At 40.6% G+C, this 26,497-nt stretch overlaps 1 protein-coding gene across 5 annotated transcripts in view; it reads right to left on the reverse strand.

Annotated features, from left to right (window-relative positions):
* VRK1 (VRK serine/threonine kinase 1) overlaps positions 1-26,497 on the reverse strand; it is an 80,959-nt gene that overhangs the window by 42,201 nt on the left and 12,261 nt on the right. For 2 of the 5 annotated variants that reach the window (XM_045163836.1, XM_045163835.1), the window contains exon 2: positions 4,303-4,467. In XM_045163836.1, coding sequence (XP_045019771.1) covers positions 4,303-4,467 — 165 coding nt within the window. Of the gene's footprint in view, positions 1-4,302; positions 4,468-11,492; positions 11,592-17,204; positions 17,208-17,372; positions 17,438-19,474; positions 19,481-26,497 lie in introns of those variants that run through there. The other 3 variants (XM_045163838.1, XM_045163837.1, XM_045163839.1) reach the window with 3 other exon arrangements.

Here is a 26,497-nt window from a genome sequence, read left to right on the forward strand (position 1 = left end):
GCAATGAACAGGAGCAAACAATCTCTACTTTTATGATGCTAACATTTCAGTAGTTGGACACAGACAACGATTAAAATATAAAGTATTATTTGATGGCAGTAAGTGCAAGAGAAAGAAAAATGAAGCAGGAAAGGAAGGTAGAGAGTTGCAAGTTAGTAAAAGGAAACAGTGATAGGGTGTCACTGGAGCAATGGTCTGGAGACTGAGGGACAGAGCCATGGAAATAATCTGGGAGAACATTCCAGGCAGTCCAGCGCAAAGGCCTACATGTGCCCGGAGAAGAACAAGTGAGGTGCCAAGTAACAGAGCACAGATCAGAAAAGCAGCAGAGAACAAATACAAAGACAGGTGACCTAAAGCTGTGGCTATGAATGCGATGGCGAGCCACTGGAAGCTGGAGAAGAGAAATGGTAAGCTCAGACTGATTTTCTAAAGAATTCTGCAAGTGGCTTTGTGGAGAACGGAGGGTGGACAGTTAGAGCAGAGCAGAGGGTTAGTTAGGCTATCAGAGCACTCTGGGTGAGGAATGGTGGCAGCGTGAACCAGAGCAGCAGCACACAAGGCGGCGGTGAGTGGTCGGATTGTGGACATATTTTTAAAGAAGAGCCAACAAGATTTGCTGATGAATTAGATGCAGACGGTAAGGCGGGGTGGAGGGGAGAGGCCCGGATGACTCCAGGTTTGGCCTGAGCAACCAGAAAGAGGAAGTTGCTACTTGCTATGACAGAAAACTGCAGGAGGAGCTGGTGTTTTAGGGTCTTAAGTTTGAGATGCTTATTAAACATCCAAGTTCAGGTGTTAAACAGGCAGCTGACGTACATGTCCTGAGTTCAAAAGAGTGGTCCAAGTTGGATAAAGAAATTTGAGAGTCAACACAGAAATGCTATTCAAAGTCATGAAACTGGAAGGGCCCCTAGGGAATGAGTATAGACAGAGGAAAGAAGAAATCCTAGGACTGGGCCCTAAGGCATTCTCACATAAGAAGCTGAAGAGATGCAGAGGGACAGGCACAGGAAACGGAGAAGACACCAATCAGCTGGAAAGCAGCAGTACTGTGAAAAGGCTGTAGCTAAAATACTTCAGACAACAGAAGGAACACCAAGTCATAAAAATGGCTAAATGGGCAAGAGTAAGTCTGAGCTCCTTTAGGAACACTCCTGCTGTGGTGACTACATCACCCAGACACTGAATTAATAACAGAGCAAAGTTAAATTTTTTAAAATAAGCATTTAATGCACAAAGTGTTAAAATGAGGATAGTATCCCAAAAATACTTAACAATTCAAAGGGGGAAAGGGGGAAAGGGAAGTTCGATAATTCATTCAAACATATACTGAAAAATATGCCAGATACCAGCAAACAATAAGAAGAGTTGTTTCACTGCCAAGGAGGACATATTTATTCTGGGAAAAACAAAATTTCAGTGCACTGTGAAACACACTATGAAAGGATTAACAGAGGAACACTGTAATCAGATACCACCTGCCCTAAGGTCAGCTTTGGAAACATAAAGCAAAAGAAACATCACCTACAAAGATCAAGAGGCAAAGGGCAGCATGCTACTCAAAGACAGATTCTGAGGAAATAAAAGGGGTGAAGAAAAAAGTTACATAGGGACCAGACTGCGTGGAAGGCCTGGGATGCCATTCTCAAAGTCTGGCACTTCATCCTAAGGTCCCTGGGGGAGCCATCGGAGAAGCATCAAATAAACAGCGTAGATCACTCAAGCCACAATGTGAATAACAGGATGCAAGAGGGCAGGGCTGAGCAGAGAAAATTCACTGCTATAGTGAGAATCCAGATAAGACGTGAAAATGCCCTGAACCCAGGTAGGACCAGCAAAAGAGAGGGAGAAATGAATGTATCTGAGAAGTCTCATTGCTGAAGCAACAGCACCAGCTGAAATACCAGGAAGATTAGTGTAATAACACTTGAGAATGCTTTCCAGTATCTTGCTTGAGGGATGTCATTCAATCAGATCATCTTCTCCTGATCCTGACAGAATCACAAGATGGAAGATGATGATATAAATTTTAGACATGCCTGTGGGTCATCCAGAGATCCCTTGTAGGTCACTGACTATGGGCTTGGACTCAAGGGACCAAGTAAGTCCTTGGCTACTAATAAAAGATATGGAAATCAACAAAAAGAGACAACAGAAGCCAAAAGACTCAATGAGATCACTCAAAGAGACTACACAGAAGGCAAAGTGAGCTGAGAGCACAGAGGTAGCTACAAAGATGACTGAGCACATCAAGAGGTCGGAGGAAGACCACAGGTGAAGGTGTGTATTATGAAAGACAACAGGAGCAGTGTTTATGAGGAGGAAGGTAAACCGTATCAAACGCTGCAGGAAGCATCTAAACAAAAAAGCAGTCTTTCAGCAGAAAACCGTCAGTTAGCAGAAACTGCTGATGATCTTGAAAATGGCTGTTTTGGGGCCAGTGGGCAGACAGAGATAACGTGGAGGCTGCAATACTGAAGCAAACACCTTTTCCAGATCAATCTAGTTTTTAAAAAGTGAAAGCTTTATTACAGAAACCTGTCAAACCATTGATTATTAAAAATACTATTAGATGGCACTTTCTGATGAGAAATACCAATACAGATAAAACAGCTAGCACACATGCAAAGCAAGTTGCAAATTTGCCAAAAGCAACTTAACTAACACAAAGTGAAGAATTTACTTGCTTTAAGACAAGTTCCCATTCCTAACATAGGAAGTCTTCAGTATACACATTCTGCAGTAGAGCGAGCTTACAGAATTGCCATCTCTAAATTACAAGGTCAAAAATACAGACCTGGCTAGTACAGCTACTAACCTTTCATGACTTATGAAGGCTTTCAGTTTAAGTCAGATAGTCTAGGTCCCTGGGATGGGTTTGGTTCTGAATAAAACTAAAGAAACAATTTATTTCCCCTAAGACAGGTGCCACTGATCTAGAGACACAGTATTTATAATATACAGTAAAGTGCTGGTTTTCAAACTATGTTTCATGAACATTACCTCTACAGACAGCAGCTAACCAACTACAACTCATTGGTCCTGGTTGAGTCAGACCCCTCCTGACTAAGAGCAGCTGCTCTTTCATCTATGTCAGCGGTTCTCAAACTTTCCCAGGCATCTACCTGCACCACCTGCAGGGCTTTTTCAGTCACAGGGATATACCTTCTCCCTATAGCTGCTGATTCGTGGGTCTGGGGTGGGACTCAAGAGTGTGCATTTCTAACAAGTTTTCACACGATGCTAATCTAGTATTAACAGTAGTATTGTGAGGAAGATGTTGCTTGAAAGAAAAAGAAAGTTTTTAAAAACAAAATTTTATAAACCTCACACAGAAATTTAATAAATAAAGTTTAGAGGAGTAAGAATATATAACAGAAAAGTCAGAGAGAAATATCAAAAGCAATCATTAAATGCACTGTATCAATACTAATATTCTAAGAGAAACAGCTTTAGAAGCAATCAGGTAAAATGTTTTTCAAATGAACAAATTAGCTAACTTATAGTATCTCAGGGTTCCACAATGGGTCCCCTAAAATTTAAATAATGTGCTAATTAAATAGCACATTTCAGACTTAATATGCAATTTTTAGGTCATTCTCTTAAATTCCACCATGATGACTATTAAGGCTGCAGAGAAAGAAAAAATATCCATACCTATTAAAGATATGAAAAAATCTCCAAATTACACTAAACAAACAGAATGTATCCTAACTGGGTGGAGGTGGGGAAAGAAAGATATGGCTTTTTTGGGGTCTCAAAGGAGATTAACATCATATAGAATATCTATGAAATATAAAGCCTATGCTCACTAGTGGCAACACTGCTGCTAAGTCACGTCAGTTATGTCCGACTCTGTGCGACCCCAGAGACGGCAGCCCACGAGGCTCCCCGTCCCTGGGATTCTCCAGGCAAGAACACTGCAGTGGGTTGCCATTTCCTTCTCCCGTGCCTGAAAGGGAAAAGTGGAAGTGAAGTCGCTCAGTCGTGTCCGACTCTTAGAGAACCCATGGACTGCAGCCCACCAGGCTCCTCCATCCATGGGATTTTCCAGGCAAAGAGTACTGGAGTGGGGTGCCATTGCCTTCTCCAGTGGCCAACACTAGAGATGTTTTATCCTCTATTTCTACTGTGATTAAATCAACCGTCTTCTCCACTCCCACGTCAGAGAGGTATTTTTGCCTAATAATATTGACATAGACTATTAGGAGCATCCTGTAAAATCTGCAATTAAGGAAATATTTTGATAACAAACTTGTAAATCTTTGGACTGACAATCAGAAGTAGTAGAATACTTACCAAGATATATACAACCAAAGCCACCTTGGCCAATGGGAGACCCCAGTTTCCATTCCTTTTTGTTCATATCGGTGATTATCTCCCCGGCTGCAAAATGTTCTGCAAGACGTCTCTTTGCAGGGCCCTGTCTTCCAGCCTGAACTGCTTTTACACGAGGCATTTTCACTATAAAACAAAGCAACACTCAAAATTATAATCCTGGAAAAGTTGACAATGTTTTCACTGAGGAAAGCTTTCTATGCAAAGATGCTATTCAAATTCCTACTTACTCCAAACTTTAAATAAAGGACTCATAAGTGCTCAATTCTGTTTATCTCTTAACTTGGAAGAGGAAGCAATAAGTAACATGATCCATGCAATTACTTGCTAGAAAATATTTCAAGTTTCAGTGGTATAAATCATCAATGACTAAAAATGTTATTTAATGCTAACAGTGTATGGGGGTGGTGTGTAATTTCAAACTCTTAAGAATAACCTATTTTAATCTACTAATTGAAAAATACTTAAACAGTTTTCAGGATTCTATAGTTCCTTAAAACTATATTATAGATATAGTAAAGAAAGAGATTGATAAAAGCTGTAAGGTAGCCTGCAACATCTGAAATGGGTATTCAGATAAACGATGTCTGTTAAAATTTGACAGTTTACGTAAGTAGTTTTGTTTTGAGCCTAGATATTCTAAATACATACACACCACATTAGACTGGAAAATTTAAGCAAGTATCTACCCACTATCATTCTACATACACAAACTCCATTTATGCAAATGCTCTTTATTAATTTATTGGGAAATTTTTAAATTTAACTTTTCCTGACAGAGTACTGATATATATCTTCATTGTCTATATCCTAAGTTAACAAAAAAACTTCAAAGTAAATGAATGTGCTTATTATTTCTTCGTATCAATTAATTCTCTTAATGTGTTTGTAATCATTAAAAGAGTTTCCTGAATGGAATTTCAGTGCAACCATAATAGCCCACATTCAAAACACCAAAAAAAGGTGATTTTGACAACTACAGTTAAACAGATTGAGTATAATAACTAAAACACACAGTACTATCAAATACTAAAAGGAATGCCTTCTAAATTTTATCAACTTTATCAAACCACCAGAGTAATCTATTAATTTCCTTACAGCATTCAAGACAGTCTAAATGATTTAATTAGAGAAGATTCCTGAACTTTAAAAAAAAATGTGAAACTATAAAAATGAAAGATCACACCCACATACTAATCAACCCAGGATGACCAGCTCTAAGATACAGCCTAGTCTGGTAAAATTACTGAAATTAACAATAAAAGAAAATATTCTTTGTGCTTCCAGGCCAAAAAGAAGATATTCTGCAAGGAAAGTAAAATCATATTCTCATCACATTGACAGCAACACTTTATGTCAGGAAAAAAGGGAAGTAACATATTTAAGACTCAAGGAATGAAAATACAAACCAGAGAGTCTATACTCAATTAAATTTCAAGTCTAAAGACTTCAAAGTGTTATCAACATAGAAATGGGGGAAAGGAGTAAGAATCTACTAAAAAGCAAGTCTCAGATACACCAAATGACTAAAGAAACATCACTGTAAGAACTGACAGTGAGCAGTAAATAATTATTTGCAGAACTGAGTCTCAAGAAGGGTTATAAAGGAGATGATAGAGTATATAATAGGTATATGTTCTGACAATGCAGACATAGTACAACTGCAAAAAACGGGAAAACAAGCTGAAAATAATCAACTTTCGCTCATATTGTGATGATCCTTGGTTTTGTTAACTAAGGATATTGCAGGCAGACATGGAATAATGCAAATGAATAATTATGTGATGTTTTAATTCTACCATTGCTGTGTCCTTAAAAAACAGGATTCAAATATGGAAGGGGATGCAGATGAAAGAAGAGGCAGGATTGTATTTGGAAGTATCATTTTTAATTCAAAAGGTATTTTCTCTTTTACAGAGAGAATATATATATAAACACACACAGACATATACCTCTGTATTCCCAAGCCCCATTCACAAATAAAAAAGCTGAGAAAAAGAAACAACACAGTAGTAAACAAAGAGCATTCCTAGTACACAAACTGTATTCTTGAAATACTATTTCCTGTTAAAACGGTGCCTTGAACAAATGACTGATTTCAGGTCTGGAGCTAGAAATGTACAAGATAATCCTGGAAGATCTCGTCATTTCTAGATGTCAAGGACGCTATCAGAAACTACTCAAGTTATGTCAGATATGTCTAGGGAGTCAACCTGGAAGATGCTACCACTAACCAAAGATGATCCAATTGAGTCAATAAAGATAATAACCATAATGGATTAAAACACACAAAATGGGGAAATCAACGAGTTTATAACAGTAAGAAAACTTAAGTGGTCACCTCCAGAGGATAGCAAGAAACCACTCAATTTTGAAAACCAGTGAATAAAGGGAAACAATCAAGCATCCATCCTTCCTTTCGTATACGAATTGTATCACTAGGTAACCAAACAGAAGAAGAGAAATTTCTCCTTACACAGAAAAATTTCAGCTAGTAAGGGAGTAAGAATGGTTTTAGCTTAATCCCACTTCCACCTCCTAATGAATTAACGGATCCAGACACTGAGCACTGATAGACACTACCATCAAAAGGAGAGAACTATTCAGACAGTATATGCTTCCTGATAAAAGAACACGCCACTAGCCTTGAAGAAATCCTGCCAAAAAAGAAATAATAAACAAACAGAGCCTGAATCTGATTCAGCCTATCAATTCACAGGATATGAAGGGACCAGAAGAATACGATAAACTATGACACGGGAATGCAATCAGCAGAATTCTAACTGCGGGAAGGAAACCCTTATGGTGCATATGACCTCACTTCTTCAACAGATAAAGGAGGGAAAAAGAGATGGGGGAGAAGAAAACTACATTTTAAAAGACTTTAAAGCATATCTAACAAAATCTGGCAAATCTAAACCACAGTGTTGAGGGATACACATTTGAATGATAAAACTATAAAGAAAAGAAAGCCATTACCAAAAAAGCTGGAGGTGACTTTGGGGAAGCATAAGAAAGTTGGGATTTGGATGGGGTCCGTGGTGGGCACATTTTTCTTGACATAAGTGGTGGTTATGATAAAAGTTCCCTCTGATTCATTATGTCTGTATGTGTATAATAAGGTTTTCTGAATTGTGACATATTTTATGGTTTTTAAACTTTATTTTACTTTTTTTTTAGGATACCTTTTTATTTTTTTTTATTATTTTTTTTACTTTACAATATTGTATTGGTTTTGCCATACAAATGACTGTTCCTATAATTAACAATCACCAAGAGATCAAAATTGGAAATCCTTTCATATTCTATGAGCTTGGTCCAATCACACATACACACACAAAGATTCCGAAATAAAACCTGTACTTCATTTCCTGTGAATTACTGGTGGTCTTTTGCTTTTTAACTCATGGGCACTTCTTAATTATTTTATATGTATTAAAGAAATTAGTTCTTGGCGTTGCAACTAATCTTCCCAATTTATTTGTCTTTTGACATTGTTTATTTTCAGTTTTGGAGTTTTATGTCATCCTTAGAAAGACCTCTCCCAGTAAAACTTTTTTTTTTTCAAACATATCCCATGTTTTCCTTTAGTTATCTTATGGTTTCATAAAATTCTTTGCTAATTTTTTTTGTCTGTCTACACTTATACTGGTATAAGATATGAGGTGGGAATCCAGCTTTTTTTCCCTTTTAGTCAGTCATCCATACACATTAGGGAGATGCACAAGTACTGGAGAAACCCACTCCAGTGTTCTCGCCTGGAGAATCCCATGGACAGAGGAGCTTGGTGAGCTACAGTCCACGGGGTCTTCAGAGTCAGACACGACTTAGCGACTAAACCACCACCATATATATCAAACCAACCCAAGTAAACTAACTATAGAAAACAGTTCATATAACTTGTATAATATAAGTCCTTTGTATCACCAGTTTCTTTGGAATGGAATGGAATGGAAAGTTGGTTTCTAGTTAGTATTTGAAACTAACCTCATCCTTGGGTTAAAACTTCCCTCATACCTCTAGACTACTCCACATGAATGTGAAGAAGTCACTGACATATACTCTGCTGCTCTTACAGAAAGGGGCCACTACAACACAGAATTTTCTTTAGAATAATCCTAACTGAAACTCCTTTCCTCCAGTGGCTTTTTTGTGGAAAAAGATACGGCGGTCCCCATCCAGGCAGTCCTACAATCTTAGATGGGCCACAGACAACCAACAGCCATGTCAGTGCTCAGAGCTGGCTTCTGCTGGGTGTGAGAGGGTGACAATGACGGTGGATTAATAAATAAGCATCTGGTCAGTAACTTTTTAAAACATTTACTTTTAATTGAGGGCTAATTGCTCTACAGTGTTGTGCAGGTCTCTGCCATACATCAGCACGAGTCTGCCACAGATGTGTCCCCTCCTTCTTGAACCTCCCTCCCATCCCACCCCTCTAGGTTGTCACAGAGCCCCAGTTTGAGTTCCCTGAGTCATAGAGCAAATTTCCCCTGGCTATCTATTTTACATATGGAATAACCTATCTTTTAAAATGTGAGGACAAACAAAAAACTTAAACAAATGCAGCTGGTTATGCTCATTTCATAAAAAGACTTTTAGAAGTTTGTCTTCTCTTACCACAATATAAAGAGTTTAAACAGCATTTAAATTATCTATTCCTAAAAAGTTTGAAGATCTGCACTGTGAAAGCCTGACAATACCAAGTACTGGTAAGGATGCGGAGCAAACAGAGTTCTCACACACGAGCCAATGTTTCAACCACACTGAAAATCTGTTGTGCGGCAGCTGTGACCCGACAATTCCTCTCCTGTGCACGTGCCCAGGAGAGACGGAAACACATCCACCAAACACACGTTAGAGGGTCCAGCAGCTTTACTCAGAGCGGCCGGACACTGCAAACCCACGTGTCCATCAACAGGAAACAGATACAATAAAATACATGAACCTCCAGAAACATCACTTTGCCAACAAAAGTCAGTATAGTCAAAGCTTTGGTCTTCTCAGTGAGAACTGGATGTGAGAGTTGGACCATAAAGAAGGCTGAATGCTGAAGAATCAATGCTTTCGAACTGTGGTGCTGGAGAAGACCCGAGAGTCCCTTGATCTGCAAGGAAATCAAACCAGTCAATCCCAAAGGAAAGTGAAAGTCGTTCAGTCGTGTCCAACCTTTTGAGACCCCATAGACTGTAGCCTGCCAGGCTCCTCTGTCCACGGAATTCTCCAGATCAGAATACTGGAGTGGGTAGCCATTTCTTTCTCCAGGGGATCTTCCCAACCCAGGGATCGAACCCAGGTCTCCTGCACTGCAGAAGGATTCTTTACCATCTGAACCACCAGGGAAGCCCAAGAACACTGGAGTGGATAGCCTACTGCTTCTCCAGGGGATCTTCCCAACCCAGAAATGAACTGGGGTCTTCTGAATTGCAGGTGGATTCTCTACCAGCTGAACTACAGGAAAGCCCATATTCTAAAGGAAATCAACCCTAAATATTCATTGGAAGGACTGATAGGAAAGCTAAATACATTACTAATTATGTATTTAGTATACATAATTAGTATCAGTATACTGATACATTAGCCATCTGATGCAAAGAGCCAACTCACTGGAAAAGACTCTAATCCTGGGAAATTTTGATGGTAAAAAGAGAAGCAGGCAGCAGAGGATGAGGTGGTTAGATAGCATCAAACTCAATGGAGCTTGATAGCGCAAACTCCGGGAGATAGTGGAAGACAAAGGAGACTGGGGTGCCCATGGGGTCGCAGAGTCAGACATGACTTAGTGACTGAAGACCACCCACCAAATGGTATGTTGATAGAAGAAGCCAGACACAAGACGACACACTCTGTGATTCATCTCATTAATCCGTGATGTGCTAAGTCACTTCAGTCGTGTCCTACTCTTTCGACTCCATGGACTACTGGAACCCAGCAGGTTTCTCTGTCCATGGAACTCTCCAGGCAAGAATACTGGAGTGGGTTGCCATTTCCTTCTCTAGGGGATCTTCCCGATCCGGGGATCGCACCCTCATCTCTTGAGTCTCCAGCACTGGCCAGCAGGTTCTTTATCACTAGCGCCACCTGCGAAGCCCACTCCGTAATAACAGAAGTCAAACAAGCAGGATCACGGAGTTAGAAGGTTTCTAGGGCTCTGGTCATGTCGTATACCCTAGTCTGGGTAATATCTACATTGTATGTTCACATCATTAAAATTAATCAAGTTATACACGACTTATTTCATGCTATTTTCAAATTTATGTAAAATTAACAGCTGATTACACAAACCTTAAATGTTATTAACAGTCAGGATCCAATCAGGAGTTAAAATGCATAAGTAAATTAAAAAAACTTATAATAAAAAATTATTAATTTGTAAAAGGTACTACTGAAGATTAAAAAGGGTAAGAGAACTCTAAGGAAGAGCAAAGGCAGGGAGCAGGTACAATCTACAAGATCAAAGGAGAGAAGACAGAAAGGAATTCCTCACTGGATGGGCTGTGGCCACAGCCCACTGGGCGGCAGAGCCCTGGAGGGTGCCTGCTGTACACAGGACTCCACCTGCTGGGGTCCTGGTGGAAACAAGATAACTGCTACTGGGATGCTAAACAAAGCCATGGAGGATAATAAGCATGCTTTGCTCATCCACTCTTTAAAAGGGTGGCAGGGGCGGGGGGCGATGGGGGTGGGGGTGTTGGGGAGACCAAGCACACTGCAACAGCAAGAGAAGCCCCTTCCCCACTCTGCCTAGCAATGTCCCTCCCTCGCCCTCTACTGACTAACCTAACGTTGTGCTGGAGAGGAAAAATGCTTACAGGGTCTAGTTCAAGCATCATCAACAGAGCAAAGAAAGATGTTTATGGAATTGAGAGCAAATAAATTGATAACCTGCATAAGTTCCACAAAGGCTGACAAATCTCTGTACACGCACACACACTTGGGTACCAACCACATTGGAACGTTTTCACCCAGCAAGTGTCCCTGGGCCCTCTTCTGCTGCCACCCACTCCTGTTCTTCCAACAAAGGCTACTGGCGGTGCCCTCGGGGTGGGCCACTTCCTTTGGAGAACCTACTCTGCCAGCTCTGCCTGAGACCTGATCAGGCCTCAGACCTGAGGGAGCCCCCTCCTGGCACCACCTGCACCTTGTCTGACCTTTGCTCCACTTGGTCACTCCTCTTATTCTCTGGTTCAGAGTAAAAGATGTCTCTGAGCTTCAGAGAATATGAAGTCTCAATCTCCTTGTCCTTTTAAGAGGATTTCTGAAAAGAAGAAAGGAAAAGTACTTAAAATCAGAAGTCTCTGGTCAAAAACTAATAAATAACATGACCATAACCATTTGCCTCAGTAAAGACCTTAAAATATTCACTGGAATTAAACAATTGCTTTAGTATATTATAGGTTTCCCTTAACAATGAAATCAATACCTACATTAAGGTTTCTATTAAAAGAATAAACCAGAGGGAACAAACATCCACCAAATTAAATCTTTCTGCATAATTTCTGCCCAGCTGGAGCAAAGCAAATCCAAGTTATGATGCCCAATCCAAGAGAGAGATTTCAAAGAAAAGAAAGTTCACTGACACTAACCATTATATAATCTGACCACTTCTTCTCCCACTGACATTAAATGAAATTCAGATTCAAGTAAAAATCACATGAAAATGTAAATCAACACCACCCTTTACTGAAATCATTCACTGGTATATTCCATATTAGCATATTCACCAAAACTTAATTGTAAACAGAGTAATTATGGCACTAAAGTTATTAAATACACAAAGCAAGCTTGGGACTATACATATTCAAATAGAAATTCAGTGGCAGATCAACTTTTATATCTGAAACAATACCCTAATTAATAGTCAGCTCTGATAATAAAATGGTCCTCTGTTTTTCAGATAACATTCCAAAAAAAGTTCTGCTATGAATATTAAAAGAAAGTTTTGTGAAAAGATTCTTAAAATTTCAATAGCTATATTTATCACAATATGGTACTGTATTTAGACAACCGGCATTTTCCAAGTCCTGGATTCAAATTTGGAATTTTTTTTTAATCCTCTGTTGAAGAGAGGAAAAAAAAGCTTGAATGAATCCAACAATGCCGCTTACACTCAATGAGCTCTGAATTCATCATATCCAAACTGGGAAATTACAATGCTGTATAAAGCTTGTCACATATTGGATGACTAGCCATACATTTTCCCTAAAATAGGTGTGTACTTGAGTTTATCTGAGGAGATCATATATTTTTACGAAATTTTCTTTCAAGTCATTAAGTTCTCGGACGCTTTTAAACTGCACAGAGACACGCTGATTCAAGGATAATTTTGAACAACCTGGACTATTCACCAGGCCATTAACATGGCACCAACATATTGTTACCTCTACTCTTTGCAGTAGAGAGCACTTTCTCGCCCCCACTCCCCATATACACTTGCTGAAAATATTTTCCATACACAAAGATCTAGCTCTTCTGCAGTCAGACATGACCTCTCAAGTTTCAGTCCTGTTCTTACTGCTTATTGCATTTGATAAATGTTCCCTATAAGTTTATGAGCTCCCTAACTACGAGACCTGTCTTACAATACACTGCACTTGGTAAGAATTCAATATACGTGTCAAGTTATACAGCAAAAAGGTTAATAAGTTATCTTTTCCTCAAGTACCTGACATCTAACTTTATGCTTAATATACATCCAAATGGAGTGGACAGTGCCACTCCTTTGAAAAGCCCAGCAATTGAAATCCACATCAAACCCTATTTAGTAGTCTCCTCAAAACTGTAATTCTCCTTCCTAACTCATAATTCTCAACAGATGACCTCTCTCCTAGTTCAGAGAAAAAAGCCAGAAACTTCAATGGGAGTTCCTCTATCTTTCTAAGATTCAAACCCACAAACCACCTGCATCCACTTCAAGTCCAACTTTCCGTCCATCCTGTCCTCCTCCTCCATCAACACCAGCTCCTTCTTCACCTGCATCCCACCCCCTCCTATGTCCTGACTAAAACTATTAACCCTTCTCTCAAATATTCAACATCTCCCTCAACTAGAGCCTTCCCATCAGCTTTTAAATATGCTCATGGCATGCCTGTTAAAAAAAAACAACTTTTTAATTCCCCTCTGCTATCATCAGTACCAACCATCTTAAACTTACCTGTACTTACTAATGTACCCTTTCGCCTCATGTCACCACAACTCACTCCACCTGGACCATGAGTCCAGTCCGACCACTCTCGCTCAGGGCACTAAACCCAAGTACCCTTCGAATCACCTCACTCACCCTGCTCATTCCCCAGCAGCACTCAACACTGCTGTTCACCCTTCCTTTTGCTTTCTCTTGCTTTTCTTGCATTTTGCTTTCATTCTCTTGCTTTTGCTTTCTCAACAGAACACTTCCCTGGTTCTTACTCTACTGCTTCTGGCCCTCACAGCCTAGATAATTTGGGAGACACAGCAGTGAATAACAGCTCATTCTTTCAAGGAATTTGTTCCACTTTTTGAGTATATTTTTCCAGGATTGCACCACTCTAAAAAAGCAGACCATCTATATTTCCACAGTTTACACAATACAAATTTTATAAGAATAGATTACATAAAAGAAAAACATGCTGTTAAGTAAAATTAAGACCTCTGGAAATAAAGTTAAGAGCTTTAAAAGTAAGATGGAGGCATATACAAAAAATATAACTGATTGATGTGACTTCCTTAAGCTAACAGATCTCAAGAGTTCATAGCCTTCAAGCAGTACGTGCACACCCATGCTCCAAGCAGCACTATTCATAACCACCAAAATGTGGGAGCAACCGAGGTGCCTGTCCATGGGTGGGTGGATACACAAAATGCGGTATAAACATGATGCAGTATCTGCAGCCTCATAAGGAAGGAAATTCTAACCCAGGTTACGATATGGAGGCACAAAGACCAGTGCTGTTATTTCAAACGTTGCTCCTGTAGATGTTAATTACACAAATCTATCCATTATCACAGCAGTAAATAAAGGTCAACTGTGAATGACGTGAACTCAGGAAGGAGAGGAATGGTTTGTTCATTCATTCATTCATGCACTCAGCAAGCACTCACTGATAACCTGCCACACGCCAAGCACTGCTCTAGTTCTCCTCTAGCTCTTCACTGCTCTCCAAGGAACCAGACAAAGGGCCTACCTTTGACACTTACATTCTAGAATAAAGAGAATAAAACCTACCAGAACGGGAAAACTATCTAATATTTTAGAGGATGTACAGGGTGTGTTTAAAGAGAAGAAGAGCATGTCAGGGGACAGAGGACAGGGAGAGCACGGTGGCTGGGGGCGGCGTGCAGTGTCAACAGAAATGTCACTGGCAGCCCCCCTGAGAAGGGGAGACCCGAGAAAGGGCAGGAGGGACGTGGGAAAGCTGGCCATGAGCATCTGGGCAGAGGGCTGAGCAGTGCAAAGCCCCAGAGTAAGGAGTGTGCCATGCAAGCAGAGACAGCAAGGGTCCCAGGTGGCTGGTGTGGAGTGGGCAAGGGGAAAGGAGAAGTCAGAGAAGGAACACAGGAGCAACAGATCAAGGGGAGCCCCAGGGGCCACTGCAAAGGCTCTTCTGACTTTAGCAAAAGGGTAAACATGATACTAGGAACAGGTATTATTGCATCTTGATTCACAATCTTTCAAATCAGTCAGGATGAAAATCATACTCTGATAACTCAAGTCAAGAATTCTCCCACTGACCAATTTCTCACCAAAATTTTTACATTTTTTAAATATTTCTGGCTAATGTGAATTATTCCATCCTCAAAATTTATTCCGTCTATAAGCTGAACTTGATATAAATCTAAAACCTTAAGTGCTTTAGTCATTAAAGTCACCTCAAGGTAGGACTGGTTTTATAAAGGACTGAAATTCATTTCCCAACAGCATAGACTAGGACTAGACCTTACCCTCCCTTTAACATACAAACAAATCACGTGGTAGTGCTATTAAACTCAGTGGCTGCAACTCTGGGACAGGAAATACAAAACTTTACTATGCTATGCCTCCTTTAAAATTTAAAATAAAAATAATACTGAATCCTACAGAATTCTGTACTACAATATATAGTGTCTGCTTCATTCATTCATTTGCTCAACAAATATTTACCTCTGTGCCAGGAACTGCTCTAACAGACGGAAATAAAGCAGTAAACAAATCAGACAAAAATTCTGCCCTCACGGAGCTTATACATTATTTGAAGAGAGAGACAATTTTTTTCAAATCTGAAACATGTGCTATGTCCACTGGTGACAAGTACTGATGGAAAAAATAATAAAGGAGGAATAAGGGGTGGGGTGGGGGAGCTGGGGCTGAAACTGAAATGTAATCTGGTAAAGCCGCACAAGAAAGTGACATTCAAGCAAAGACTGGTGCTTCCCACGTGTCTTGGTGGTAAAGAATCTGCCTGCAATGCGGGAAACATGGGTTCAATCCCTGGGTCAGAAAGATCCCCTGGAGAAGGAAATGGCAACCCATTCTGGTATTCTTGCCTGGGAAATCCCATGGACAGAGGAGGCCAGCGGGCTATGGTGCATGGCATCCAAGAGTCAGAGACGACTTAGCAACTGAACAACAAGAAAGCAAGGGAAGCCGGCCAGGCGGTGATGGAGACGAAAAGCATCTCGTGCTGAGGGAGCCACACGCACAAAGGCCGAGGGCCATCGCCTGCCCAGCACAGCAAGGAGGCTGGCGCAGCTGGCAGAGCGCGCACTGGCTGACGCCAGACGCGTAAGAGGGCCAGGTGCGGCCATCACATTCAGGACACAGGCCACTGTGAGGACTGACTCTGAATCTCAGTGAGGTGGGAAATCATGGCAATGTTTGGAGCAGAGGAGTGGTATGCTCTGATTGAGGTTTTCAAAGGACCACTCTGGTAGACGCGTCAAACAGACTTCAGGGGCAAGGAGAAACCGCTACCAGGAGAGCGTGGCTACTGGAATACCCAACGCCTGCCTTCATGCTGCTGACTAGTAAGAATGGCAAGCTTTTAAAAACTGATTTTAAGCCACCAGAAAGGGATACAGAATAACAGGAGGTTTTTCCAACCTTTTTTTTTTTAACTTTATACAAGCTATCCACTCCCAAGAAAACAAGTCTCCAGTGCCAAGTCGAAACAATCAATATTAGTGACAGATGGTCTAGGAAACATGCTAATCATCTCTTACTCTAGATTTTCTAAGCTCTATCTTACGGCAAGTTAATTTACCAGGAAATGAAACATTTGAACTCATTTATTCCAAAGGCCTTTATAAAACACCTCCAGTATATGTGCTGGGCAATGTGCTGGGGCTACAAATATAAACACAAATAAAATGCAACCTTTGGCTTGAAGAAGCTGCACTTAGCTTCATGCAGAAACACCATCACACAGTTAAGATTTAATATTAGACCATCAGCTTCAAACAAGGATCAATAAAAAGCTCGCCAGGTAAAGAATGTTTCTGAATTCTTTGATAAAAACTATTTATTAAAGAAAGTGAGCAGTTGCAGACATCTACAAGATCAACCTTTATTAGTTTCATGGTGGGGAAAAAAGTGCCTCTTCCAGTGATGGAAGTTTTTAAGCCATTAAGAGCTATGAAACTCCTGTTTCCCCTTTTTCAGAGTGGCAGGAAGTTCAAAAGAAAGGTATAAACTCGATTACATAACTACCCATTGTGGGAGGCAGTAATTCTCAAATCCTGGCTACACATCATGATTACCGGTAGAACTCTGAAACACTAACGGCCCTATTTCACAAGGGCCCCAGTGCCTTATGTTTTAATCCTGCACAGGCAGCTGTGAAGTGCAATCTGGACCACTGGTCTATATACATCATCCCTCCATATCATCAGGGGATTGGTTCCTCCACCCCCTTAGAAAGCAAAACCCACTCAAGTCCCTTACATAGAATGGCACAGTATTTGCATATAGTCTGTGTACATCCTCCCATATACTTTAAATCATATCTAGATTATCTACAATAATACAATGCAAATGCTATGTAAACAGCTGTTCACATGGCAAATGTAAGTTTCACCTTTCGGAATTTTCTGGAAATTTTTTCCGAGTATCTTTGATCCACAGTTAGTTGAATTCACAGTTGACTGAACCTGTGGATGCAGAACCAATGGATATAGAGGTCAACTGTATTCTGGCGCATCTTCCTTTCCTCATTAAGTCAATCATTTTCAATTAAGGGCTCTATTACATACAACTCTGTTGCATCAGAAAATTTTAATAAAAGCCTCCTTCATTTTAGAAGTTGGGTAAAATATATAAAGTAGTGAATGAATGCTACTGAAGGACTCCCCCAGCCCCACCCCACCCAAATCACCTTTTTCCCATCCCACCCCAGGCCAAAAACCTTCATTCATATTTCAAACTTATTTGAAATTAAGAAATAATTACATATTTGGTATAAATAGCTTCCTGCCTGTCTACAATAAGTCAAAGAATAAAATCAACTAGAAGATAATCAGTCAATAAGAACTTCATCATCTCTTTTGCTAAATTGTATCAAGAATAATTTGAAAGCAATACATCTAAAGACAATTCTCTTACAAATGAGCCAGCTAATCAGAAGTTGATTAATGATAAGTATGAAGAAATCATATGAAAAATAAAATATAGAATCTTGAGTTTATATACCCTTCCCAACAATATACAGTGTCTCTTTCATATATTTAATTCATTTTATCCCCACAAATCCTACAGTTGAGACAGAACTGTGAGAATGACCACAGGAATGAATGCCGAGTTACTACCAATACCATTTACCATAAACTACTGAGAAGCAGGAAGGTTTCCTCTGACTTCCTGTTAGGGACACCCAATCAATCTCCTGGGAAAAGGCAATGGCACCCCACTCCAGTACTCTTGCCTGGAAAATCCCATGGATGGAGGAGCCTGGAAGGCTGCAGTCCATGGGGTCGCTGAGGGTCGGACACGACTGAGTGACTTCACTTTCACTTTTCACTTTCATGCATTGGAGAAGGAAATGACAACCCACTCCAGTGTTCTTGCCTGGAGAATCCCGGGGACGGGGAAGCCTGGTGGGCTGCCGTCTATGGGGTCGCACAGAGTCAGACACGACTGAAGTGACTTAGCAGCAGCACCAGTGAGAAGCAGGAAGGTCTCCTCTGACTTCCTGTTAGGGACACCTAATCAATCTCCTGGGCTTCCCTTGTGGCTCAGCTGGTAAAGAATCCATTTGCAAGGCGTGAGACTTGGGTTTGATCCCTGGGTTGGGAAGATCCCCTGGAGAATAGAAAAGCTACCCACTCCAGCATTGTGGCATGGAAAAGTTCATGGACATTATAGTCATGGGGTTGCCAAGAGTTGGACACGACTGAGCAACTTTCACTTTCCAATCAATCTTCCTAGTTTCACTTAGAGAACCATGCGTGTCAATAGAAGTATGAAAAGTAATCATGGCTGTTATGAATACCCTCAGCAACACTAACAAGTTAGTTAGTGTTAGTCACTCAGTCATGTCCAGCTCTTTGTGACCCCATGGACTACAGCCTGCCAGGCTCCTCTGTCCACAGAATTCTCCGGGCAAGAATACTGGAGTGGGTTGCCATGACCTCTTCCAGGGGATCGTCCCGACTCAGGGACTGAACAAAGGTTTCCAGCATTGCAGGCAGATTCTTTACTATCTGAGTCAAATATAACACAACAAATCATGCGAATTTAGAAGTGAACTTCCGTAGATAATGATCCTATCAATTCATAGGTTTATGCCTGAAAAACATTAAGCTAAACTCAAAGAAACATTAAGCTAAATTTAAGACTGTGACACAATCTTCAGAAGCAATTGTCATACTAGTCATGTTTTCACACCTAAGCTGCAAAGAACTAGGTGAAGACTCAAACTTCTAACTTGGAAAAATAAAGTAGATTATCTTCATAGAAGAAAAATTTCCTCCTAGTCAGATTTTTTAAACTTGTATTAAAAGTGATTAACATTAGATTTTTGTAAAAAGTTTTAGTACGGTGAATAAAATGTTTAAAATACAGTTATCAGATGTACTTCAACTTTTATTTCCTTTAAATGACATCCAAAAGTTCTAAAAGAGGAACACTAACAGCAGAACTAAATTTAACCGAGAATATACAGCGTGGTGCAGTCTAAAACACAAGCCCCAGACACCTCACCACCACCACTTCCCCCCAGAAGGAACAATTTCATGCGGTTTCTGCTGTGCACTTCTCCTTCCAACTTCTGATGTAGTGGTTAAAGGATCCAAATAGGTCTCCACGAATCAACCGTGAAGAAGACCCTACAGTAATACCTGGAAAACTCCTTGCTTTGCCCAGACGAAGGCATCACCTCAAAGAAAGGGGCAAGCTTGAAGATGCCGAATTCAAAGGGAGGTGGCACCTAGCTCCTTGATCCGTAAGCTCTACAAAAAAGAGCTAAAAGGAATGCTTCTTTACGTAAAGAAAACACTGAAAATTTTCTAAAATTAGAAATTTTGAACTATATTGCTAATTTTTAAAATAACATTTAGCACACTTTGACGATCTTGTTAAATGATAGATCTCCCACCATTAGTTCTGCTATTGGGCGGGGGAGAGTGGGAGGGTGGCGTGGCGGCAAAATTAACTACCAAACTTTGGTCATGGTAATTCTCCAGGTGTTCACTATTACATCTCTACAGGATAGCGAATGAACAACATCCTTCCTTGTATATTCTTGCAGCAGGGCTCCAAGGAAGACTACTTCTAAAAGCTCTAAAGGAAATTAAGATGACCAGTCACAGTAAATCAGAATAGGGCTACAGTCATTAAAAAATTCTGCATAAAAATATAATAAACTTTTCAGAATCCCAGAGAAGGGTTTTTCTATGCAACACACAAAATAAAACACAGAGGCCTAAAGAAAATTGATAAATTTGACAAAATAAAAACTCTCCACAGATTAAAAACACCATAAACAAATTCAAAAGACAAATGAAAAATATCTACAGAATATGTGACAAAAGGCTAATTTTCTCAGCACATATTAAAGAATCCTATAGATTATAAGACAAAAACCCAACAGAAAAATGGCAAAGTGACAGAGAGAGGCAAATTCATGGAAAAGGAAATACAAATAACCTTAAGAAAAAAATTAGAGGAATTAGCAAATGCATACAAAGTAAAAAAGTGATCTAATGAACTCCTATGTACACATCACCCAGTTTCAACAATTATTCACATATCACCAGCTGGTGTACCAATTCATAGCCCCTCCCAAGATATTTCAAAGCACACCTCAAATATAATACTTCATATGTAAGAAGTATTTACTTCTAACAGGGACCTTCTAAATATACAGCCACATTAATATTGTCACACCTAACAAAATAACAATTCCTTAATATCACTTAATAAATAAATGTTCAAATATCCCCAAGTGTCTCCAAAAAAAAGTCTTCCTATAGTTGATTTTCTAGTCACTGTAACTGGCTAATATGTCTCTGAATCTCTTAAGCAGACAGTAGGTACCACCTCCCTCTTTTTCTTTCTTTCCCTTGTTGGTGTTCCACGCTTTGGATTTTGCTGATTATCTTTTAATTGTCAAACTTTACCCCTGTAGTTTTCGTTACTGTGATTGCTAAAACTGCTCTATCTCTGGTGTCTGCCTTTCAGCAAGAGACCACCAGAACACACCTAGTCCTGTGAGTTGGAAGAACACACACCCACGGAACAGTGGGGCATCTCGATAAGACATGTTGTAAAGAACTCGCTGGGGGTACAGTGGATAGGAATCAGCTTGCCAATGCAGGAGACATGGGTTCGATCCCTGGTCCAGGAAGATGCCACATGCTGAGGGCAACTAAAGTCTGCACGCTGCAATTACTGGAGCCTGTGGGCCTAGAGCCTGTGCTCCGCAATGAAGGGCAGCCTCCGCCCACCACTAGAGAACAGCCTGTCCGCAGCAACGAAGACCCAGTGCAACCAAAAATAAACTAATTAATCTAAAAAAAAAAAAAGAATCTATGACAGGATTTGGGTTTTACTTGGGTAAGCCAGGGGAGGGTCTAGGAGGGAAGCTTCCCTGATAGCTCAGTTGGTAAAGAATCCGCCAGCAGTGGAGGAGACCCCGGTTCGATTCCTTGGCCGAGAAGGTCCCCTGGAGAAGGGAAAGGCTACCCACGCCAGTATTCTGGCTTGGGAGAATTCCACAGACTGTACAGTCCATGGGGTCGCAGAGTCAACACAACTGAGTGACTTTCACTTTTCAGGGAAGAAATGGCACCCCACTCCAGTACTCTTGCCTGGAAAATCCCATAGACGAAGGAGCCTGGTAGTCTGCAGTCAACGGGGTCGATAAGGATTGGACACGACTGAGCGACTTCACTTTCACTTTTCACTTTCATGCATTGGAGAAGGAAATGGCAACCCACTCCAGTGTTCTTGCCTGGAGAATCCCAGGGACGGGGGAGCCTGGTGGGCTGCCATCTCTGGGGTCGCACAGAATCGGACACGACTGAAGTGACTTAGCAGCACAGGTTCTCTAAACTGGATGCAATTAGAAAGTAGGGGGGTTCTATGTTGGGTATCTCAATAAATCTTACTTGAGAGGAGACAAGAACAAAGTGGTAATTGGTAAAGAAGCTGTGGTCACTCATTCTAGCCAAGTATTCTGTGGATGGCAGCAACTCCAGCTTTGTTTGTGCTTTGTCTCGTTTTTTGTGCTCTCGGAGAAACCTGGTTTGAGGCGTTCCGTGAGGCTGGCTGCTGAGCTGGAGGACGCAGGGCCAGCTGTGCCCCAGGCCAGCTCCTAACGCCGGGCCAGTCCTCTCGCTTTTCTTTTGCCCTCAACAATGAAGCCCTTCCAGCTGGCCACCCTATCCCTCTGACTCGACCCCAAGAGCGTTGGATATTTTTCTGGTCTTACAACCTGGGACGTCAACAGGGCCAAGAATAAAAAAATATGGATAGCAAGTATAATTTTTTGTAAAAAAATGCCTCTTTTGCTAATTAACAGAAGCAGTGAGAGAGTAGAGTGCATACTGCAGAGTCATTTGCAAAATGAAAAGTTTTTAGGTGGTAAAATATTTGCTTTAATGACTAAAAATATAAACGTCATAAAAATAGTATAAAAGACAAAACAGAAACATATCCACGTTACTACAAATACACAGCCTACTGTTAAAAGAAGGATGACTTCCAAAGATCAAGAGGACAAAAGTAACAAAATAACCGATGTAGAACTCGCCAGAAAAAAGCTTTTAGTTGCGGTTTACTAATACAAAACATGACAAAAATTCAGCTGGAAAAACTTGATGTGATAAACTACTGCAGAATATATGATAAAACAGTTAAGAAAATACTGTATAAAAATAGCACGAAGAGACTATCTTCTAGATTCCACTGAAAAACGCTGAAGATTCTAAAGTCAGTTTCTTCTGCAACCTCAGCATCTGGATGATGGCATTTTTGTTACCATTCCTTACTGAGTGGTCCAGATAAAATCAAGTACTCAAAAATCTACATGCAAAAGAAAAGTGAAAGTCTCAGCACTGAGTGGAGTTAAGAGCACCAGACCATACCTCTTTGCACACCTCTCACAATGCCTGTGACACTATCACCATGAGTTGCATATGTGCTGTGCTTGTTTGATGTATTTTATGAGGATATGAAGTCAGGGAGTCTATCTTACCCCAGTATCCCTTGAGTCTAACGTATCACTTGGTGAGAAACCAACAGCTATTTCTAAAACTAGGCTGAATGAAGTCATGGTCCAGGGCCACCTGCTACGAACTGAGACAAGGCCCAACTTCTCCAGGTCCTTTTCCTTAACTAAAATGGCCTGAGTTAAAGTTTAACCCGGTGCTTTACCTACCGGCTTGTAAGGGAAGAAGCATGGTTCATTTTAGAAGTAGGATGAACTACAAAAGGATCTATTCCAATAACCAGGAGATGTATATTTTCCATTCTAAGGTATTTCACAGTTAAATATTTTGCCAATGGAATCTGTTGCCAAGAAAATGCAAAAGGGCTAGAGAACCTTCTTGACCTGCCTGCTCACTTCAGGAAAAATAAATGGTCCCTGAACAAAAGGAAAGAAATATAAAGGAAGAAAAATCGAGGGAAAAATGTTTCTAGTTGCAAATACATCAAGGTGATTCAAGGTGCACGTTAGAAGGTTAATGAACTCAATAAGAAAAAGGCAACCAATTTAAAAACACACAAAGGATTTAAATAGACATTTCTCCAAAACAGATAAACAACTGGCCAAGAAGCACACAAAAAGATACTTGACCTCATTAGTCATTAAGAGAAATAAAAATCAAAACTGCAATGAGATACTACTTCCCACATGCTACCACGGATATAAACAAAAAGACAAAAAATCACCAGAACTGGTGAAGATTTGGAGAGACCCGAACCCTCAAACAACTGCTAGTAAAAATGTAAAAAGATGCAGTCAGTTTGGAAAACAGTTTGGCAATTCCTAAAAAGAAGTTAAACAGAGTTTCCACATCACCCAGCAGTTCCAAGGGTAGTATATACTCAGGAAAAATGAAAACGTGTACACATAAAAAACCTGTGCATAAATGTTCACAGCAGCATTACTCATAATAGTCCACGAGTGGAAACAACTCAAGTGTTCTTCGACGGATGAATGGATAAATGTGACATACCCATACACTGGGATCTTACTGAGCAATAAAAAGAAACAAAGCAGATTCTGCTACAACACAGATGAACTTTAGAAACATGCTAGGCCAAAGAAGATGCTCACAAAACACCACATATTGTATGACTTCAATCATGTAAAATTTCAAAAACAGGTAAATTTGTAGAGACAAAAGCAGATTAGTAGTTTCTTAGGGCTCTAGGGGGTGCTTCCCAGGTGGTTCAGTGGTAAAGAATCTGCTTGCCAATGTAGGAGATGCAGGAGACACAGGTTTCACCCCTGGGTCGGGAAGATTCCCTGGAGGAGGAAATGGCAACCCACTCCAGTGCCTGGAAAATCCCATGGACAGAGGAGCCTGGTGGGTTACAATCAATGAGATCACAAAGAGTTGGACAGGACTCAGCAACCCTGAGCATGCACGCAGGGTTCTGGGGAGCATGGGAGAGAATGAAGACTGACTGCTAGCTAGTTAGTGGGGGAGTTCTCTTAGGGTTGATGAAAATATTCTAAAATTAGATTATGGTGATGGTTACAGTCCTGTGGCTATACTAACACTGAACAATACCCTTTGAGTGAGCTATATGATAATTGAACTGTATCTCAATAATGCCTTTTTTTTTTTTTTTTCCTATGACAGGTGGCATTTGGGATCTAAGTTCCCCGACCAGGGATTGAACCCGTACCCCTGCACTGGGAGCGCAGAGTCTTAACCACTGGATTGCAAGGGAAGTCCCAATAAAATAAAAAAAAAAAAAAAGTTAATGACAGGGAAAATGTGATATCAAGAATGACAAAGAAGAGGAGTTATGACATTCTGCATAAAGAAACTATACTTTCTGAATGAAGGACAGAAATCACCCCAACACAGGCTACCAAGAACACTGAGGAACCAGCTAAAGGCAGATTTTGCTACGTCACCAGCGTGGGTCCTGACCGCTCCACTGAAGGGCACCAGTACAGCACACAGCTATTTGCAGGCACTGCCACATGGGACAGAGAATTCACCGAGACCATAACTCATTTGATCACGAATGACTTCTGCTGATCCCTGAAACTCTAACATTGTTATCTGTGGTTCTTAGGAGTTCAAGTGGGAAACCGAAGGAAAGGTCAAGGGAAATGAAAAGCTGTGTCTATGTGAATAACATTCACCTGAAACTGGCGTCCTGAACCACGGCTTACCAACACAGGGCGGTGAGCTCCTGGCAAGGGACAGAGTACAGCAAGATCAGGAAAACACGTGTGGGGCAAGGACCTGCCACCGTGATGAAGAAAGTTGTCTTTTACCAGTAGCTCAGATGAAAAACTAGATGGCAGGCTCACCATAGCTGGCGATCACATTAAGCTGGGGGAGATCAGGGACACATTAGGTCCCGGAAACCAGATTCATGAAGATTCTTACAAGCCTAAATAAAACTGCACACTGGGCAGAACGATTCAACAAACAAGAGCCAGAAGGAAGACCAGAAACATTTCATTCAGGTCCTTCATACTGCAGCTGAAGCTGAGGCCAGACAGTTTTAATAATGTGCCCAAGTTCAGAAGGTGCCTTAAAGGTAGATGAAGGCTGAGGATGCAAGAATGCTAACTCTCAGGCTACCTGCTACCAGCTGTGGAGATAAGCAAACGGGGAGAAAAGGAAACTTGGCCCTCACCTCACCACACACAAAAAATCAGTTCCTGGAGACTGAGACCTAAATGTGAAAGGTCAAAGGATAAAACTTCTTGAAGATAACATAAGAAAACATCTTCAAAACCACAGAGTAGCAAAACTTTGTGAACAAGACACAGAAAACACTAGTCAAAAAGGAAAAGACCTGTAAACTGAAATTGATTAAAATTTAGAATTTCAGTTCATCTACAGACACAAGAGTGAAATGGCAAGCCACAGGGTGGAAAGAGATTTTTACAATTCATATTTTCAACAAAGACTTCATATCCAGAATACATAAAAACCCCAACATTTCAATAAGAAAAAAAAAAAAAGACGACAATTTGTTTAAAATGGGCAAATGACACTTGAATTGGAGAAGGCAATGGCAACCCACTCCAGTGTTCTTGCCTGGAGAATCCCAGGGATGGGGGAGCCTGGTGGGCTGCCGTCTTTGGGGCCGCACAGAGTGGGACACAACTGACGTGACTTAGCAGCAGCAGACACTTGAATAGGCACTTTATAAAACAAGATATTTAAAAGCCTAATAGCAAATGAAAAGGTGCTCAAGTCACCAGTTAACAAAAAAAATGTCAATTAAACCACACTGAGATCTTCAACACAACCACAGAATTGTTTAAAAAAAGAAAAATGTAATGTTTAAGCGATAGTACCAAGCACAGGTGAAGCTGAAGAGCAATGGGAACTGTGTTTTCTGGTAGAGGCATGAACTGGTACACACTTTGGAAAACTGGCAGTACCTATCAAAGCTAAAGATACACACACACCGGACTAGCAATTCTACTCTTAGTATACGCAACTAAAATGAATACATACATGAACCAGAGATAGGAACAAGAATGACTTCAGCAGCATT

The sequence above is a fragment of the Bubalus bubalis genome, chromosome 20 (assembly GCF_019923935.1).
Source record: "Bubalus bubalis isolate 160015118507 breed Murrah chromosome 20, NDDB_SH_1, whole genome shotgun sequence".
Classification (NCBI taxonomy): Eukaryota; Metazoa; Chordata; class Mammalia; order Artiodactyla; family Bovidae; genus Bubalus; species Bubalus bubalis.